Source organism: Anabrus simplex, chromosome 9 (assembly GCF_040414725.1).
Source record: "Anabrus simplex isolate iqAnaSimp1 chromosome 9, ASM4041472v1, whole genome shotgun sequence".
Lineage (NCBI taxonomy): Eukaryota > Metazoa > Arthropoda > Insecta > Orthoptera > Tettigoniidae > Anabrus > Anabrus simplex.
The window spans coordinates 60864723-60886215 of record NC_090273.1 but is presented as its reverse complement, the minus strand read 5'-3'; the positions used below and the strand labels follow the sequence as shown (position 1 = coordinate 60886215).

Below are 21493 nucleotides of genomic sequence, written 5' to 3'. Positions count from 1 at the left end.
AATGAAATCCAGTGTGTGACCTTTTTTCCCCTCTTTCAATGGTAAGAACCTAAACGTGATGAACAGTATTTCATTCTTCTCATCTCTGCAGGGTGGATGTATGTGTGTATTCTTTTCATATCCACACAAATGTAAGTAATTTTCTAAATGTTGGCTTAAGGCTTTCTGGATAAATAAAATCGGGGTTAACCCGGAAAAAGTTAAAAAGTTCTGAAAGTACAGTTAAAATGATACTACTGTATTGTTTTTTATTAACTTAGCCAATATGTTGCAGTAAAAGTAGCACTTAGCACAATATTAATAAATGGAAAAACTAACAGCCCTTTTCGTTGAAACTAATGAGGCAAAGAAAAATATTCAGACTACCTAACTTTACTGTTTCTGAAAATAATCAGTCATGGTTTTCTGCTTTTGTGCTCTCTGATGATGATGTTATTGGCTTTACGTCTCATTAACTACTTTTGTGGCTCTCTGATGATGATGTTATTGGCTTTACGTCCCATTAACTACTTTTGTGGTTTTCGGAGACACTGATGTACCAGAATTTAGTCCCGCAGGAGTTCTTTTATGTGCCAGTAAATCTACCAACACGAGGCAGACATATTTGATCACTTTCAAATACAATCAGACTGAGCCAGGGCCGAACCTGCCAAGCTGGGGTCAGAAGGCCAGCGCCTCAACCATCTGAGCCCAGCTCTTGGTTCTCTAGACCAGGGCCATCATCTCACCATCAGATAGCTTCTCAATTGTAATCATGTAGGCTGAGTGGACCTTGAATCAGCCCTCAGATCCAGGTAAAAATCCCTGACCTGGCCAGGAAATGAACCCGGGGCCTCTGGGTAAGAGGTGGGCACACTACCACTATACCGCAGGGCCGACACAGAACATTCACAATGATGAAATGGAACAGATGTTTGTTAACTATTGCAGTTGCACTTTTGGTGGATGATATTTAAAAAAGAAATTACCTCGTCGTTCAGTATGAGATACTGGACGTCACTAATGGAGGGTTAAGCAGAAAAATGTATATTTCACAGCATCCTTTGTTCAATTTTCATTTGTGTTTTTGAGCCAAACAGAAATAGAAAGATTGCTAGCTGAAATCAGAAAGAAGCGAAGGCCAAATTTTCATCTGCAGAGTTATCACAGCAATCCCAATGAAATAAATTCCTCCATTTAAGATAATTAATCTGTTTGGAGAGATAAAACAGTACCAGAGTACTAGTAAAGAACGGTGACAAAGAAGATATGTGACAACTATCGTGGGGTCATCATAATTCCCCATGTTGGCAAAATATCCGAGTGGGTTGAAAATGAGAAAGGTAGTAGAACAACAACTAGAAGAAGAGCAGATCCCTGAAGGGGGAAGACCAACAGTAGATGTGATATTCGTGATGAGAAAATTGGTGGGGGGAAAAAATGGGAGTGCGATCAAGATGTAGAACTTTTATTGACATCCAGAAGGCACATCATAGTGAACCCAGAGAGAGAGAGAAATAGTATGGAGAGCACTTAGAAATAAAGGAGTTGCAGAGGAGATGGTTCACATGATCCAGGCATTGAAAAGGAATTGCACAAACAGAGTGAAGATGAGGATTGGAAAGACACATTGGTTTGAAGTAAAGACAGACTGAGACAGAGAACTGTGTTGTCCCCTCTTCTTGTTTGTCACTGTAATGGATAAAGTACAGAAGGAAGTCAAAAACGAAGAGATGGAGCCAGATAATACAAGAGCTTGGCTATTTGCTGATGATATTGTGAAATGGCAGAGATAAAAGTAGACTCCAAGCTGCAGAAATGAAATTCCCCCGGACAATGTTACAAAAAACCAGGAGAGATGAGGTCCGCAACGAGAGGATTCACCAAGAGATTCAAATAAGAGATTATTATGAAATACCATAATCAGATGAAGATTGAAATGGTATGGCCATGTAATGATAATGGATTCTTGCTCAGTAGCTAAGGAACGGTTGGAGAAAATCTTAGACGGCAGAAGACCTAGAGGCAGACCTTGAAGGAGATGGATCGAGCAAGTTAAACAAGATCTATAACATAGAGGAGTGGATTGAAACCAAATACAGGAAGAAGAATGGTACCTGAATTGACTGACGTGGTGAGCGCTCATACACCGCACCTGGTAAATTGGAGATGGTTAACTGCTACTGATGATGATTGTGAAATGGGGTGAGAGTGAACATACAGCATACAAATTCAGTTAGATGCTTGAAGTGAAGTGAAGTAACAGAAGAATGGGGCATGAAAACTTATATGATGTATAGTGTCACAAGATGGTACTATAACACTAGAGATAAGTAACTCTGTACAGATGGCAGAAAGATTTTATCAGAGCATAAGGGATATAGTGTCTGGCTCCATGGCTAAATGGTTAGCATGTTGGCCTTTGGTCATAACTGGTTTATTCCCTGACACGGGGGCTGGGTGTATGTCTTATCATCATCATCATCATATCCTCACCATGACACACAGGTCGCCTACGGGCGTCAAGTCAAAGGAACTGCATCTGGCGAGCTGAACTTGTCCTCGGACACTCCTGGCACTAAAAGCCATACGCCATTTAATTTTGTGGATATAGTATGGAATGAAAAGGTCCATTGAACATACAAGGAGAGGTTAAATAAGACCTATTTTGTCCCTATTCTGACATATGGAACAGAAACATGGACTACAACATCCAGAGAGGAAAGCAGTATCCAGGGAGTGGAAATGAATTTTCTCAGAAGCAGAAACAGGCTCGGGAAGACAAAGAAGGACCATGTAAGGAACACAGAGGTACAGGTAAAACTGGGGTTAAAGAAGCTACAAAACAGAATAGGGACCAATACTAAAGTGGTTTGGCCACATTGGCTAACAGGTCAATCTGGCCTTAATGAATAATATATTTCACTAGCAGTAACAGAAGCAAACATGAAAAATGCAGCACAGCATATCCAAAGCAAAAATTTACCTTTCAATGTCTTAACAGGCAAAAGTGTAACACCATCCACAATCTGTACTTACTTCCACCATGGTATAATGACAAATTGCAAAGAAATTAGTACTTGTTAAGAAAAAAAAGGCATTAAGAACTGGGCTCTTCTTCTTCCTTGGCATTTTCACATCAAGATGCAGGGTCCACCATCAGCTACAATCCAGAACTAGACTACAACTACTTAAAACAAGTCAAATGTGGTGTTCTTTATTACTTACAGATATTTTCTGTTGTTTCAGTTTCAAACTTTCAGCTTCTAGAGCAAGTAGGTCTTTAGGTTTCTTTGGTGTTCCTTCCAAAGGATGGCAGTTTATTATGTTCTCACCTGATTCTTGAGGCCTAGGAAACAAAACAATACCATATATTGTATTCATCTTTAAACGATATCTATACATTATGAAGTCCTCAGCAGGTGTCTTGTGTTTATGTGGCCTAATCTTGAGAACCACCAAAAGGATTCTGATGTCAATTTTGCAACTGTATAGAGCATTTATGGAGGAAGGTTCAGGTGTATGAAACATTAATCTATGACAAGAGAGAGTTAAGATGTGGCAATGTTACTGCAGGATGTCAAAGAAAAAATGACCATCTGAGAACTTTCTTGGTGTATGCTGCCCAACCATCAATAATAGCCATCAAAACTGTGTACAGATTTGTTGAGCATAAAAATTTCTATACAAAAGTCTGGGATGGTATGTACCTATCTGTAAAAAGTAGCCGTCAATAAGCGTTTTTATGTTACAGTTTGCAGTAAAAATCAAACATGAATTTAGAAACCATATTTTGAAATTAATCATGCAATCTTCATCAAAATAAATTGTTTATTCATTTCAATAATCTTATTAAGTAGAAAATGCCATTTACAGTAAGCCTATCATGTTTGTCCTGTGTTCCTAGTGTTTTACAACCTATATTAAACTTTATCTTTTTTGTCTCTTCCCTTTTCCTATGTTTATCCAGTTTTCTTCTTATACCACACTTCCCGCATCAAATTTGTCCCTGAATGACTGTTTAAATCCACCCTCCAGATGAAACTGGGAAGCAGAAACAAGCTCGTTAGGGGCTGAGAAGTGGATATACAAAAACTGGGAAGATAAGGAGAGAGCTAATCTATCAGAAAATGGCTGTGGATGCAGATGTCCTTTTGCATATTCTTTCTACTGTATTTCTTACTCCTATACTGACCTGTCATTGTAAATTAGTAATGGAAAGGAGCAAACAAGTGCAATTCAAGTCAGATATAGAAAGACAGGAACAATGAAACACATAATAGGAAAGAAAGAAACAATGACAGATCAGTTGTGGCAAGAAGGAGAAATAGAAGAAAAACAACACAAAAGGACAATCTCCACGCTTATCCGATTATGCATTCCTTTCGATGATTGTATCTTCCTTGACATACAGAATTGGGTGGTCATAAAAGTAATCTGCCTCTGGTAAGTATTAAAAATGGGAGAACCATGCCTGGTTAGTTTGTGTGGGGGTTTGGCTCTGAATTTAGTAGGGGCTAAATGTAATCCTGCATAAGACACTGGGGTGGGGGACCTCAACACCGACACGGCGCGTCCCATATGGCTGATCGGGGAAGTTCCTGTAGATATGCAGAACAGGTGTGAATAAGGCAATGCCAAATAAGCACCCGCAGATCAACTGAAGTTGAGAGAAAAACAGTCAATGGTCTCAAAGGCGGAAGAAGAAATTTCTGAGCGGCTGAGAGGGCGGAAGAACCTAGTGGAGTCAATCACAAAAAAAAAAAAAAAAAAAAAAAAAAAAAAAAAAAAAAAAAAAAATCATTTCAGACTAACAATCTGATCATACTTTGGAATGTTATTCCTACCCTTGAAACACACAATTTCAATTGCAGAATGGAAAAGCCGCTGAAAGAAAGCACTACCCCAGGTGGAAGCTCGGAAGAGAAATCCACCATTGCATTATGCAATACATCGGGACCAAGGGTTCTGGGGAGTCCCCAACCTCTGCAATAAGGACGAGTCGGAGCATCCTTGGAATCCGTCCAGACTTAAGGTTAAACAGAAGTTTTCTGCAGGCACTTTGAATGTAAATTTTTTGTTGAAGGTTGATAAACAGGAGGATAGAAGGTAGTGCAGATCTATTCTAGATAGAAACAAAATTCAAATTTTAGCAGTACACGAGACGAGATTTTTGGACGAGAATGTGACAGAAATGAAGGTAAACCTGTGATTAAAATTATGAAAGGAATGCCACTCTTGGGAACAGCCTTTTATGTCCATAAAAGATTATCCATGATGATGATGTGTGTTGTTTAAAGGCGACTAACAGCTAGGTCATCGGCCGCTAATGGTAAGAGGTGAACGAAAAGAAAATTAAAACTTCAAAATTTATCCACTGAATAGAATCTAAAACGAATTATGATTTAAAAAAATTATAGTGAAACAAATACAATCAGTGGATCCAAAATCCAGGTTGTTGGCCCCTCATAATGATATTAATCACTGGGAGGTAGAACCAAGGTGTTCCTCCTACAGTGGTACTAATCACAGGAAATGTAGACCTATTGTATATCACACACAATGGCATCACTCACAGGTAACACAAACCCTTGGTGTTTCGCACATAAGGGTACTACTCACAAGCAGCAACGCACACCCATGGTGCTCCACACATAGTGGAACTAATCACGGGCACCGGTATTCCCGTGGTGTCCCTCACTAAGTGGAACTAATCACAGGCAACATATTCTCATGGTGTTGCTCACACAGTGCTACTAATCCTAGGCAATGTAGACCCATGGTGTATGACACATTATGGTAACAACCACAGGAAATACAAACCCACGGTATTCGTCACGTAATGGAACTACTCTCAGGTAATGCACACCCATGGATTTCGTACATAGTGGTACTTACGATGGGCGCCAGCCAAACCCGTGGTTTTTCTCACAAAGCGGTACTTATCACAGGCAACGTACACCCATGGTGTTTCTTGTAAAGTGGTAGTACTCATAGGTAGTGCAGATCTACTCTGAACCCAGGGGAACCAACACATTCCAGCACAGCGTTACGGCACATGGACATTAGTTCGCGCAGCCCAATGCCCGCTCCCATGCTTCGGTGAAATACACACGATTGTAGACCCTAATAACCATAGAACCGTGGTGTTCCTCACATAAAGGCACTACTCACTGGTAACATAGATCCATGGTGTTCCTCACATGATGGTACTAACTCAAGTAATGTCGACCCATGGCATTCCTCACGTAATGGTACTAAAAACAAGTAGTTTCATGGTTCTAATGTCATCATCCCTTGGTCGCCCCTTTTAGTCGCCTCTCATCACAGGCAGGAGACACCGTGGGTGTATTCTTCGTCTTTTGTCTGCATCCCCCACCCACAGGGGGTAGACAGAGAGAAAAAAGAAGGGATCCGTCACTTCGAAAAATAAAGTAATGGACGAAAAAAGGCAAGGGCCATGAAGGGCATGAAAATGAAAGACTCCCTAGGCCTCGAATGCTCTAATCCCATCAGGATCGGAAAACAACAAGAGTTGACCAAAGGAGGTCGGACAGGATAGATGAAAGTGAGGAGCCTGGCACAAGTAAGTGGAAGCAATGTCAGGACTCAGCTAACAGTCCCTTAGTCACCAAACCACACTCCCAAATTGAGAGCCCCTGGGGCCCCTTTCAGTCGCCTCTTACAACAGGCAGGGAATACCGTGCGTGTATTCTTCATCTGTGTCCCCCACCCACAGGGGCTTAAAAGATTATTAGACAATGTAACTGAATTAAAATCCCGCTCAGAAAGGATATCTCTTTAAAGACTGAACTGCAAAAATAAAAAAACAATATTTATAAACTGTCATGCACCAATAAATCAAGAAAACAAAAAGAACCCAAATAAAGTAGAGGAATTATGGCCACTCCTAGATGATGAATTATCTAAATTTCCAAAATCGAATGTGCTGATATTAATTGGAGAGTTCAATGCCCAAGTAGGAAGAGAGAGAATTCATAGACCAATAGTGGGAGACTATGCTGCACACCAAAGAACAAACATCAATGGAATGAGATTGATTACTATCTGTAAAAATTTTTAACTGAAGTTAATGTCAACTTTCTTCAGCCTGCTTATACGAGCAGTTCCATCCATCCAGTTCATTCCTAAATTAGCCTTTATCTCCTCATTCCGAGTACCCTCCTGTCATTGTTCCCACCTGTTTGTACCAGCAATCATTCTCGCTACTTTCATGTCTGTTACTTCTAACTTATGAATAAGATACCCTGAGTCCATCCAGCTTTCGCTCCCGTAAAGCAAAGTTGGTCTGAAAACCGATGTAAAGATAGTTTTGTCTGGGAGCTGACTTCCTTCTTATAGAATACTGTTGATCGCAACTTCCATCAATTCTCACTGAAGCCCAATTGTCAACATAAATGCCTTTGATTGATTTTAATAATCTACCTTTAATTCCACAGTCTCCCAGTATGGCGAACATCTTTTCTCTCGGTACCCTGTCACATGCTTTTTCTAGATCTACGAGACATAAACACAACTGCCTATTCCTCTTGCAGCATTTTTCAAATACCTGGCGCATACTGAAAATCTTATCCTGGCAGCCTCTCTGTGGTCTGAAACCACACTGGTTTTTGCCCAACTTCCTCTCAACCACTGATCACACCCTCCCTTCCAAGATGCCAGTGAATACTTTGTCTGGTATACTAATCAATGAGATACCTCGATAGCTGTTGCAATCCTTCCTGTTCCCTTGCTTATAGATAGGTGCAATTGCTGCTTTTGTCTAATCTGAAGGTACCTTACCAACACTCCATACTAATCTCACTACTCTCCCCACTATACCTCACCATTTCAGGTCTAATTTCATCTATCCCTGCTGCTTTATGATGACAATGGAGTTTATTTACCATCCTTTTCACTTCCTCAAGCGTAATTTCACCACCATCATTTTCCTCCTCCCCATGAGCTTGGCTTTTCACAACACAACCAGAAAGATTTCCTTTTACAATGAGAAGATGTTCAAAATATTCCCTCCAACTCTCCAGTGATTCCCTGGGATCTATTATGAGTTCACCTGAATTACTGAAAACACTTCATTTCCTTTTCTCCTCCTTTCCTAAGATTCTTTATTACTGTCCAGAAAGGTTTCCCCTGCTGCTTGACCTAGCCTTTCCAGGTTATTACCAAAATCCTCCCATGACTTCCTTTTGGATTCAATAACTATTTGTTTCACTCTGTTTCTTTCATCTACGTACAAATCCCTGTCTGCCTCGGCCCTTGTTTGGAACCATTTCTGATAAGCCTTCTTTTTACGTTTACAAGCTGCTCTCACTTCATCATTCCACCAAGATGTTCGCCTTTTCCCATCTTTACACACAGTTGTTCCTAGGCATTGCCTTGCTGTTTCTATTACAGCATCCCTGTATGCCACCCATTCTCTTTCTATATCCTGAACCTGCTTACTGTCTACTGTTTGGAACTTCTCACTAATCATATCCATGTACTTCCGTCTAATTTCCTCGTCCTGGAGATTTTCTACACTTATTCATTTGCAGACAGATTTCACAGAGGTCTGTATCATCGAAAAATCACCGGAAAACTCTTACATTCCTAATACAGTAGATTTCCTGAATTCAAAGTCGATTAAGATACAGTCTATTATGGATCTGGTTCCCCTAGCCTCCCATGTGTAGCGGTGAACAGACTTATGCTTGAAGAATGTATTCGTAACTGCTAAACCCATACTAGCACAGAAGTCCAGCAAACACTTCCCATTCCCATTAGCTTCCATATCTTCCCCACATTTACCAATCACCCTTTCGTATCCTTCAGTTCTATTTTCAACTCTCACATTAAAATCGCCCATTAGCACAATCCTATCCTTGCTGTTGACGCTGACCACGATGTCACTCAATGCTTCATAAAACTTGTCAACTTCATCCTCATCTGCACCCTCACATGGTGAATACACCGAGACAATTCTCATCCTAATTCCTCCAACTGACAAATCTACCCACATCATTCGCTCATTTACGTGTCTAACGGAAACTATGTTGCGTGCAATGGTAATCCTGATAAACAGCCCTACCCCATACTCTGCCCTTCCTTTTCTAACACCCGTCAAGTACACTTTATAATCTCCCATCTCTTCCTCGTTATCTCCCCGTACCCAAATATCACTTACTCCTAGCACATCCAGATGCATCCTCTTTGCTGACTCAGCCAGTTCTACTTTCTTTCTTCCATAAGCCCCATTAACATTGATAGCTCCCCATCGAATTCCATTTCGTTTGCCAAATTGTTTCCAAGGAGTCCCTCGCATGGCAAATGGGAGTGGGACTCCGTTACTCCCATAGATCCGACCGAGGCTTGCTTAAAATGTTCTGAGCTTGGTAAATTCATGAAGCAGGATGCTACCCTACTTACACATAGTCCAAGTGAGGATCTCTCCTCTAACGGGTTGTGGACCACCAGTGAATTGTATAGTCCTAGCCGCCTGAGAACAAGGAGGCCATGACTCAGAATATGTCCGAGATCCATAGCAACTGGTATCCCGACTCTCAGGACCACTTACTAGGCCACTCAGCCATTGTCCATGGTTCACGAACTGGGACATGACTACAGTAATCCACACCATGAACCATTGTTAAAAATAATTCTCGAAAATTCTACCAGACTTAAAGAATCAATTAAAGGGGTATCAAGTGCCTAGTATATGCTTCAAAGATGAAAATGGTAGACTTGTACTAAGCAATGCTGAGAATTGTGAAATACTTGCGAAGCACTTTGATCAACTTTTACAATGCCCTGAACCTGACCATAAGTTAGAATTCTCTCTAACTACTGAAAATCTGGAAGAAGATATACCACCCACTGCTGAAGAAATTAAAGAAGTAATTAACAATTTGAAAAATAATAAAGCTAGTGGAGAAGACAGCTGAATTTTTGAAATGGTCTCAATCAAAAATCATTGAAGAGCTGCAGTTAATCTTTGAAGATATTTGGAGAACAGAGAGGATTCCAGAAGAATGGAAAGTGGCTCTAATACACCCAATGCATAAAAAAGGGGATAAACAAATGTTTGATAACTATAGAGACATCTCTCTTCTGCAAATTGCATACAAGATATTCTCAAAAACATTGCTGAATAGAGTAGAAACATCACTTGAAAAGCTACTGGGTGAGTATCAAGCTGGATTTTGAAAAGGTAGATCTTATTCCGAACAAATATTTAACTTAAAATCCATAATTTGCCATAGGATATTGAATTCAAAGGACATTGTTGTGACTTTTGTAGATTTTAAAAAGGCCTTCGACTTGCTTGATAAGGAAACCATAGATAAAACAATTCACGAATTTGGAGTGAAAACTAAATTGGCAAATTGAGACGTTCCTAACTCTTTTACTAAATTAACAAACATACTAATCTGAATTTAACTTGAAAAACCTGTATATCTGCATTTAAAATGGAAAATTTGAAAATTAACATTCATTAAATAAAATACACAATCGTCGAACCCTGGACTCATACTTACTTCTTACCTGCTTACTTACACATACGTTATTTGAAGGGCGCCAGCTACCACTCAGTGCAGCAATAATAGAATTAGACTCTTTGACTATCTCTAGGGTGTGGGGTAATAAGCTTACTTTTGACAACATACCATATAAGTTCTGGGAAAAGGAGATTGGCGTTCGGTTTCCCCATTAATTTTGAGGTTAAGATATTTTACTGTCATTGAAATAAAACTATGAATTTGTTTGATAGAACAAAATATATTCTTTAAATAATATATAAAAAATAGTGAGTCTTGTTGCGATAAAACAGATGAGAATATGAAATTATGACATTGCAACTGAAATAAACTAGGCATGAATTTGAATTCTTCTTGACTGGACATTTAACAATTTATATTAAATATTTCCCTCACTGATTCACTTGACTGTACCTTCAACACTTTGAATGTAATTACGACGTATTCCTTTGATCTGGTGTTTACTGTAGATGTGTCACGCCTAACTTGGTGATACATCCTTGTGACTGCTTCTTCTCCATATCATCTGACTTCTTTGTAAGTCAATATGGTATTACCTCATAGCAGGTGGTATCCCTCTCTGACTCCATGGTAAGCCCTTGCGTCCGTGTCTTCAACTAAGTAACCGACCAACTAACTTTGGCCTCACTCTATCAATGATCAATGATTAATGGCTCACTGAGTCTTCTCCATCTCTCGTTCACACTCGTTGACTGACCGACTGAGGCCTCTTCATCTCCTAGACTTCTTCACTGTTCAGCTTCCGTTTAACTAATACAATATGCATCCTCCTTTTATAGACGCTGGTTGACACAGCTACGTAATCTCCAGAAATAACAATGACATACTCCTACAACTCCTCAAACTGTTGCACGTAATGGTGATATCCCCTGGGGCGGCTGAGTCTCTGAGCGAATTGCTAAAAGCTCACGATGACGTAGCCATGACGTGGCGATGACTTGGCAGAAATGTTAGCAGTATAGCAATATAACAACGTCACATTCACATCTGATACATCGAAACTCTCACTGTACAGATATTTAATGTTAATCTACAATACAGGGGTATGGCAAAGTGACGGTTTGTCACCCCTTCTTTCAACTGTGTTCTAGAGAAAACCGTAAGAATTTGGAATGTAAAGCTTAAAGAACATAACATCTTGCCAATAGCTTTGGGGATAAAAAACAGATGCATTGAAATAAATTGCCTAGCATTTGCAAATGATTTTGCTATGTTGCCAGAAAACCTAACAAGTGCAACAACACAAATCAATCTCTTGGAAGAAATAGCCAACAAGACAGGTTTGAGAATCTCTGTAGAAAAAAACAAAATTCTTTACAAACAACAAGAATGCTCCAAAATTTTTGGCAACAGATATTGGTCCAGTGGACATAGTAACAAAATTCAAATATCTGGGAGAAATAATTCAAGAAAATGGTTTAGACGAATCTGCAGTAGAAGAAAGGGTACACAAGATGGAAAGAGCATATGGTATCACAAAGAATTTTTATAACAAAAAGTGTCTATATAAAAATTTTAAAATAAGGCACCACACTACAGTGGTGAAACCAGAATGCCTATATGCAAGCGAATGCCTGGTACTAAACTATAGATTAGATAAACTTGAGGTACTAGAAAGGAGAATCATGAGAAAAATCTTAGGCCCTGTGAAAACAACAGAAGTATGGAAATTAAGATCTAATGATGAAATACACAGGAACATAGAAAACATAACAGAAAACATAAGAAAAAAGGAGATTGCAATTTTTTGGACATATTTACAGAATGGATGATTCCAGATTTAAAAGTTTTTTTACGTACCTTTGGGACAAAAAGGCAACAACAAGCTGGATTCAAGAAGTAAAGAAAGATTTAGAGAGAAATAATATAAGAGAAGAAGAAACTATGGACAGAGAGATTTTTAGAAAGAGGGTAGTAAGTACGGAAGGATTCCAAGGAAGACTGAACAAGAAACCTGGTGCGAAGTGATCCGAGGACAGAAAGAAACAACATAGTGAAAGGATGAAAGAATATTGGAAGGAATAGAAGAGAAAACAACAAAGTATGAAGAATTGAACTGAAATTGGCACGTGGTCCTTAGCAGGCCTCATCGAAAAGAAGAAGAAAATTGGGAGAAGTGGGATATGGTGTTGAAGAATAATTAAAGGAACAAGTGTTAACAAATTTGACTACATGGGTCATTCTCATAATTATTTCATAATATGAGGGAAATAGCATAAGCTCATTTTACTGTTATTTTTCCTTTTAATGATATGATCTGTGGTGTAAAAAAAACTGCATAAAATAACTTCAAAAAACATTTTTCTATTATTATTATTATTCTTTTTTTGAAATTATAAAAGGTATGGTTGAAGGTAATCTCACCAGAAAAGAGAATAGAAGCTTTTGTAATGTGGAGTTACAATAGAATGCTGAAGGTGAGGCAGGTAGATGAAATCATGAATGAAAAGATACTGAATTAAATTGATGAGAGGAAAGGGATTTGACAAAATTTGAAAATTTGACCAGAAGAAGAGATAGAATGACATGACACATCTTAAGACATCCAGGACTTGTTCAGTTAGTATTTGAGGGATGTGTAGGCAGTAAGAATAGTAGAGGTAAACCAAGGAATGAATATGACATAACAGATTAGAGTGGATGTAAGATGTAATAGTTCTGTAGAAATGAAAAGGTTAACAGAGCTGCATCAAATTCGTCCATGGACTGACAACAACAGCAATAGCTAGCTATCAATATTTTCAATCAAGACAAACTTTTAAATTCTATATTTTTCAAGAGACATACCAGCCAAAGGTATATTGCAAAATATTTTATCTATTGACTACAGAGTCTTGAAGAGGAAATGGCATAAACACTGCAAAAGGAACAATTACCGTATAATCTGAACACCACCCACCACCGAATAAGACCTGCATCCTTATTTTGAAAATACAAAATTAAAAAAAAAAAAAGTGAAGTCAGAATTATTTACTAACACACATCAAATGATTAGAATACAAATAAAAGTAAACAAACACTTCCAGAACGATATCCAACGAGTTCACTCATTATCATCATCATCAGTTCCAACTTCAAACTTTCATCACCATCACCTTCACACAAAATGTCGTCATCTCTGCCATCCATAGCATTAGAAATGCTACATTTCCTGAAGCTCTTCCGTATGAGGTCTCCAAGGATACGATTCCATGCTGTCAAAATCCACGAACACAGCAGCTGAACTTCCGGGCGCTGAATGCGACGAGTTGGCGTCAGTGTGTGATTATCAGCCGCCATTCATTCTGGATAGAGCTGTTTCAAGGCTGCTTTAAATGGACGGTTCATGCAGACATCCAGCGGCTGTAGCATAGATGTCATCCCGCCCAGAATGACTGTTAGGTCGGTTTTCCCATCCTTGACATGTTTCTTCACAGCGTCTGTTGTGTGGCCGCGGTAACTCTTGAGAACAAGCAAGCTCTTTTGTCCCAATAATGCACCAGGGCAACGTTGCCAGACACACTTTACCCAGTCTTCCACAAGTGAACTGTCCATCCAGCCGGAGTTCTGAGATCTGACGATAACACCAGCGGGTAGATTTTTAGGAAGCATCTTTCGCTTGAGAGCCATGTACGGCGGCAATTTGGTTCCGTCGGCGAGAATACACAACATTACCGTACACAGTTGTTTTTCATTACCACCTGTTCTATTGGTAACACTTTTCGCACCCTTAACATTCACAGTCCTGTCCACTGGCATTTCAAAGTAGACTGGCGTCTGATCTGCATTGCCAATTTGGGAAAGCAAATATGCATTTTCCTTCCGCAACCAAATTATGTGACACTGAAACGACAATAACTTCTCATCGTAGGCACCAGGAAGACGCTGTGAAATTGAGGTATGCCTTCGTGCGCTCAACCCATTTCTTTTATAAAAATTACAAACCCATCCTCGGCTTGCCTTAAACCGTTCTGTTGAAAGTTCCTTTGCGATCTCTAATGCTTTTAGCTGACACATTTCGGTTGACACACCATTTCCCAATTCCCGCCTTTCTGTCACATATTTATAAAGTTTTTTTTCCAACTTCTGGAAACTGTACCCTCAGTCCACGAAAAACTCTACGATCACCACTACATGTTAATAGCACATTTTTCTTCTTTCTCCAATCGCGAATACACGACTCGTCAATATCGTATTTCCTACTGGCAGCACAATTTCCAATAATTTCGGCTTCCCGAACTACTTTCAGTTTCTCACTCGCAGTAAAAGATCGCAAACGCTTTGTGGAATTCATGTTGATACTCCAAGAACATGCGCGAGACTGACACTAAGCACGGAAGTAGCGTATACTGTGAGCGGAGAGAACATTGTTGCCAAGCCGCGCTGGCGGTGATGCCCGATTTACACGCATTCGGAAAGATAAATTTCCCAAAATTTTAAATAAGACTTGAACCCAATTTTGGAAACTATATTTTTGAAAAAACAGTGTGGGTGGTATTCGAGATTATACGGCAAGTATATGAATTAGATAGACAATGTTGATGAGAAGAGAGCAATCTATGAAGTTGGTTAGTTTGGTGTAAAAATGTGGAGTATGTCCTTGTCCTTTTAAGTTTGTCCTTGTTTCTTCTTTCTATTGTTCCATCTGTCCACAGTTTACCTCTTAACTGGAGGCCCCAGTTTTGATTCCCCGCCAGGACAGTGATTTTTTTACCTGAATTTGAGGGTGAGTTCGATGTCTACTCAGCCTACGTGACAGCAATGAAGGACCAACTGTATCTAATGGTGAGATAGCCACCCCAGTCTAGGAAGCCAAGAATAAGAACTGAGAGGATTTTTCACAATGAACTCGTGTTACCTCGTAATTTGCAGGTTTTTGGGCCAGTAGCGGTTGTTTGGTAGGCCAAGGCCCATAAAGGATGTAGCACCATGGAGTTTATTTATATTTATCCTTTCTGTGTTTTCCTATCCTCCTCCTTGTCTTTCATATTTATTTATTTTAATTTCAAAACCTTCCTGCAGCATTTACAGATTGCCATGATGACAAAGAATACTGAATATAAGAAAAAAATTTGCAATAAAGACTTTGATGTCTGCCTGGTGGCCATTATTATTAAGGCTCTATGGTCTGACACCACGGTTAGCCAGTTTGAGTCCCACTGGTGAAAAATTCCAAACCTCTCTGCAGTGTTCATATGGAGTTAGGGCATATGATATTGTTGATGGCGATTCATTCATCGGATGAAGAAGCCTTGAGCTGGTCCCCTGGTGTTATTCGACAGGAGTAGCCTATGTGACAACACTTAGTTGCACTCTCTCCGTACCTTACCATCATTAACACCTCAAAGCGAAGACTCACAGGCTGCCTATGGGTGTCACATCAAAAAACCTGCACCAGGTGAGCCAAACGTGTCCTTGAACACTTCTGGCACTAAGAGCCATACGCTAAGTAAATAATAATAATAATAATAATAATAATAATAATAATAATAATAATAATAATAATGAAATTTTTTTGGAAGTATTTATAGTAGGTTCATACATACATCCATCTGTTTTCTGCATCAAATTCTTCAGGCTGGCTCTCGTGGGTCTCGAACCTGATAATGGGGTCTATGACGTATCCATGGGGAAAAAGCGCCTGAAAGGCAATAATGTCAGTCTACCAATTGCTGCCATCGGCGGAGAGACCCTGTACCTCTTCATACATGTCAAATCCTTCCTTTCACCTTCAATACATTAGCAGTGGATGATTTGGCTGCATGATGACGAGTTCCGTAAAAGTTCACCGTGAGAACAGGCTCCAAAACGATGTGCAAGTATCTCATTCCCCCTGTGGTGGCAGCAACAGAGTTAGGGGTTCAGGGATCTCTCTTGTATACAACAGACAGCTGACACATTCATGGACATTTTAAGACCTTTCTTTCATTCACTGCATGACAATTCCAGGAGTTCTCAAATCCATTTGTTTCCTAGAGTGTACTGCTTTAACAAGAGCAAGTCTTTACCTTCATGCTCCTTCTTACTCAAGTTCTCGAAAGATTTTAATCTCAACTCTGGGCATACAATGCGCATGTCTGTTTGACTCCGGTCTTGAATTGCTGCTTTTTATTATTGCTGTAATTCAAGTAAACTCTTGAAGATAAAAAAAAATGCACAATTCCAATTCCATTATTAGGACATGGGGAAGTAGGCAGGTGCAGTAAGAAGTTTTTTTATAGCTCTTTGGGCAGTGCATTTACATAGCCTTTATAATTCTCTGCCTTTGTCTATTATAAAATAGCTAGACAAACAAATAAACTACAAAATAAGTAAAAACTCACACCACTAGATATTCTAAAATATGAAGAAACAAAATATCTTCAGGGTAACTCTGAAATAGGTTTGAAGCATTTTCTATCTGAAGCATCAGTCATGTAACTGACATGAGAAGTGAGACTATCTATTTGAAGACAGCAGTATATGAAAATGTGAAGATTGTCCTTGTCCTTTTGTGTTTGCATGTTTTTCCTCGTTCCCTTTACCACTGCTCCTCCTTTGATGCTGACCTGTCAATGTGCTTTTTCTATTGTCTGTTTGTAACCATTTTTCTATCTTTCTAGAGATAAAGTTCATATGAGTAATATTACAAAATATATTCAAGCTCTCTGAAAACACTCCATCCTATAGCACTTGATTTGGCAAATTGCAAAATTTATTATTAAAATTCTTAAAAATAATAAAGTAAAAAAGTCTATTACTTAGCAATCTATATTTAAAAATCAAAATGCACGTTGTTTTATATGTTACCAATAGAAAAGGCAAAAAATGGTTACAAATGTGTGTGTTGCCTGAGAGCAACATTAGCAAATAAAGGATTTAAAAGCTAATATATAGGGTAATACATATATAGTATATATTAGATGCTATGATGAAATCAATTACTTGTATTTTGGATGCTTGCAGAGGTTTGGTGAGAGTACAATAACTTCATATTCACAGGTTGAGGTTTCCTTAAGTGAAGAGATCTCGTGCTTCCCATGAGCATAGCAGACGTACAAAACTCTGGTAAAGCGTGGTTTCTGGTTTAGATCACAAACAGTGCCATCTGTCATGTTAATCTGAAGGTATGGCATGTTCACTCCATCAATCTTCTTCATTGGAATATTGTTCAGATTCTTACTATTTTCTAGCTCTTCACCTACAACAGAACAGTAAAACAGAATCAATAATGAAATATTGAATTCTCATGATCTTACAAACTTCATGTTTGTTGTTCTGCTATTAGGTCTTATAGTATCCATGAATATAATTATAATCTGATTTTCAAAACAAAGAACAGAACAGATTTGGTGGCAAGACCAAACTCATCTAGGGCCCCAGTGCTCACGAACACAGGTTCATAAGGAGGAAAGAAAATGATTGTTCGCTTGTTTCATGTTGGTTGTTAGGTGATAAGAGTTGCCAGTGTGTGCTACTGGAATCACAGGGTCACTTTGTAGTTACCATTTATTAAAAATAAGAAATATATATGCCTTTGCTGGCAAACTGTAGTGTTTACAGTGCACTGTGTCTGCTGGTATGGGCTAGAATAAATTTGTTTCTTTCATTGATCTGACTGTCTCAGTCCCATCCTTGGCTTTGACAATATGAAAGTGACTGAGGTATGAGCAATGCTAGTAATACCATTCCTTATGCAGCCAGTCCCTGCTATGAATAGTGTGAAAATATACCGGTAGCTCCTAGTGTTGGTTGGTGCATGCATTTCAGTAGGCTTGGCAGACAGATACGTAATAGCAACTTCTGGCTCAGTGAGGAAAGCAACGGGAAACTACCTCACTCCTCATTTCTTTAGTATGCCTCTTCAGTGACACCTAGGCTATCTATGACAGCTGTTGGCAGAGCTGTGGAGGATCAAACCAGCCTTCGGGCTGAATACCAAACATACATACAAGAAATATATTTCTAAATATGTAAATAAATAAATATGCCTGTGCAGAAGGAAATTCCGTCAGTTCTACCGTGAGACTTTACTCATATGCTATCCCTTTCATTTGTTTTATTTTCAATACATTGGTAGCAGCTATTATTTTTATTCTTGTTGCTGGGTAATAACATTGCAGCTTTCATTATTTGTAAATTTATTTAGTTGACATAAATAGGTTAATGATGGCCGCTCGTAAAAGAAGCCTACAATTTGTCCTCTATATGAGAGATATTCCTCTGGTCATGATACTTAGATAAAAAAATTACTTCTTAAGACAGAGTTAATGACATACATTCATGAAAGGTTTTGTTTCTTGCCTCAATGTTCTTGCATTCCCGATTTCCAAATAGTGGGAGTCAACTATATTTCAACAGCTACTTTTTTTGCTATTTGTTTTACACGGACACAGGCAGGTCTTAGGCAATAAGACAGGGCAGTGCTGGGACTGTGAAGGGAGCGACTGTGACCTTAATTAAGGTACGGTCCCAGCATTTACTTATGTGAAAATGGGAGAGCACAGAAAAACATCTTCAGCACTGCTGACAGTGGATTTCAAACCCCCATTTCCCGAAAGAAAGCTCATAGCTATGTGCCCCAAACCACATAGCCACCTTGCTCGGTACACCTACTTCTACTAGGGCTGCCAACTGGCCAGTGTTTTACTGGCAGGGCCAAAACTATCACTCATATTTTGATTAAGGCTGGTGGCCATAACAGACATCTGAAAGGTCCTTAATTTTTATGAGGCCCATGGGCGACCTGCACATCTAGATGTGGGGAGAGGATGGAACCCAGTGTCAGCACATAGCCTATTCTTGTCAAATAACACCAAGGGCTCTGCTCATGGCTTAATAACATCCCCATCTGATGCACGAATCACCATCAACAGCGTCATATAATGCGTATGAACACTGCAGAAAGGTTTGGAACTAAATCCAGGCTTTTGGCAATTAGAAATTGTATACTACCACCTCTCCTACCCTGCCGGCCAACATTCTGATTGCAAAAATTCTTTCCACCAAAAGGAATTGAATCAGGTAACCACAGTATCACAACATACAGACTTTGTGCCTTAATGATTACGGCCACTAAGTGGACTATAGAGGAGATTCCCACCACAATCAGATAGAGGAGACTGAACTTTTACGGACACCTAAAGAGAATGAATCCAGATAGATGAGTGTATAGAATATTTGCTCTTCAGGAAAAATGGAAAACTCATCCTTGCTGAATTGAAGAAGTGCACAAAGATCTAAAGGAAGAAGGCATAAAACCTAAAGAAATTCAAGACAGAACCATCTTTAGGAAGAAAGGTGCAGATCTGAGCGAGAATCCAGATAAACTGTGCAACATCTCAGCAGAAGAGTGACAGAAGAGAAGCCTGAGATAGAAGAATCTTTGGAGGTGTAAGCCTCCAAAAGAAAAATGACAGGTAGCTTGTGTAGCTGTAGTCCAGAGCTGGCTGTATGGAAATAATAATAATAATAATAATAATAATAATAATAATAATAATAATAATAATAATAATAATAATAATAATAATAATAATAATCGTCAGCAGTTACTCGTTTCCGAGTTTACAAATTTCCTGGCTAACAGCTCTCTTCAATTCACAGCAGTTTGTGTTTAAACTTCCGGTGACTGTACAGGCCAATTCTTGCGTAGAACATATGTCCACACATCGCGCAGCTGAGGGACGGGGGAGATCTTGGCTGGGTTCGGCGCTGTCGCGTAATACCTTCATGTCTGCGGCATTCTTGTTCAAAGTGTTGAACTGGAGTACAGACACTTTGCCGCCAAAGTAAACGGTCCTTGGCAAGTGTTTCCCAGGTTTGTGGGTTTATTTCTGCCATCATTACGGTTTGTTTCAGTTGGTCTTTGAAATGTCTCAGGGGGCACCCCGTCATCTTGAACCAGAGCTAAGTTCACCATAAAGGATCTGGCACGGCAGTCTGGAGTTATTCATATGGCGCACATGTCCGGCCCATCTGAGGCGATGGCTAACGACCAATGCTTCTACACTCTTAGCACATGCTTTCTCGAGAACTTCAACATTAGAGACATAGTTTTCCCACTTGATGTTCACGATGGAGCGTAGTTTTTGCTGGTAAAAGCGCTCCAGCTTTTTGATGTCACGGCAGTATAAGGTCCACGTTTCGCAGCCATAGAGAAGTGTAGAGATGACTACAGCCTGGTGCACCATTAGTTTTGTGTGAATTGTAAGGTTTTCATTTCTGAAGACTGTGTGAAAGTTGGCCAAAGGCCACATGGGCAGCACAAAGCCTGTTTTCCACATCCTGTTTTGAAGTACAGGCCTTTGACAAGATACGCTCAAGGTAAGTGAAGTGGTCTACTTGTTCTAGTTTGGTGTTTGTGATGGTAATGTTAAATTCCAGAATGTTAGTCCCTGGTGCAGGCTGAGCAAGTACCTTGGGTTTTTCTGGCATTGATGGTGGGGCCAAAAAGGTCGTATGCATCCTTGAAACTGTTGACTGACTGTTGCAGTTCCTCAGGTGTAAGAGCCGGTCATGCAGTATCATCAGCACACTGCATTTCAGTTACTCTAGTAACGCTGGTATGTCTTTGTGAGTGAAGTCTGGCAAGTTGAAGAGGCCACCGCCACAGTGGTATTTACCGTATTTCACGGCATAATCGTCGCCACCGCGTAATCGTCGCATCCTTTATTTTCAATACAAAAATCAGACTTTAAACCTTTAATTACATAATCGTCGCACGTCCAAATTTTGTTCACTAATCTGGTTAAAAGGTAAATGGAACTGCAACGTAAGTTGCACATGAATGCGCAATTTAAATATGCGTATGGTTTATGGGCAATTTGGCAACACAGTCACGTTTGCGACATGTTGCACAACGTATAAATAAATAATACCGGTATATGTACGACGCATGGCTTACCGGTAGACTATTGGCAGTTTGACAACGTGGTCGCGAGACAGTGTACTATTTATTCACCACCTACATATTATGCTTACCGGTAGGCTATCGGCAGTTT

The 21493-nt window shown here is 39.5% G+C and overlaps 1 protein-coding gene across 2 annotated transcripts in view; it reads right to left on the bottom strand.

Moving 5' to 3' along the window:
* LOC136881089 (endoplasmic reticulum lectin 1) overlaps window positions 1–21493 on the bottom strand; it is a 116981-nt gene that overhangs the window by 53759 nt on the left and 41729 nt on the right. For both annotated transcript variants that reach the window (XM_068229216.1, XM_068229217.1), the window contains exons 5-6: window positions 17439–17694; window positions 3208–3328 (exon numbers count right to left, since the gene is read on the bottom strand). In XM_068229216.1, coding sequence (XP_068085317.1) covers window positions 3208–3328; window positions 17439–17694 — 377 coding nt within the window. The remainder of the gene's footprint in view (window positions 1–3207; window positions 3329–17438; window positions 17695–21493) is intronic.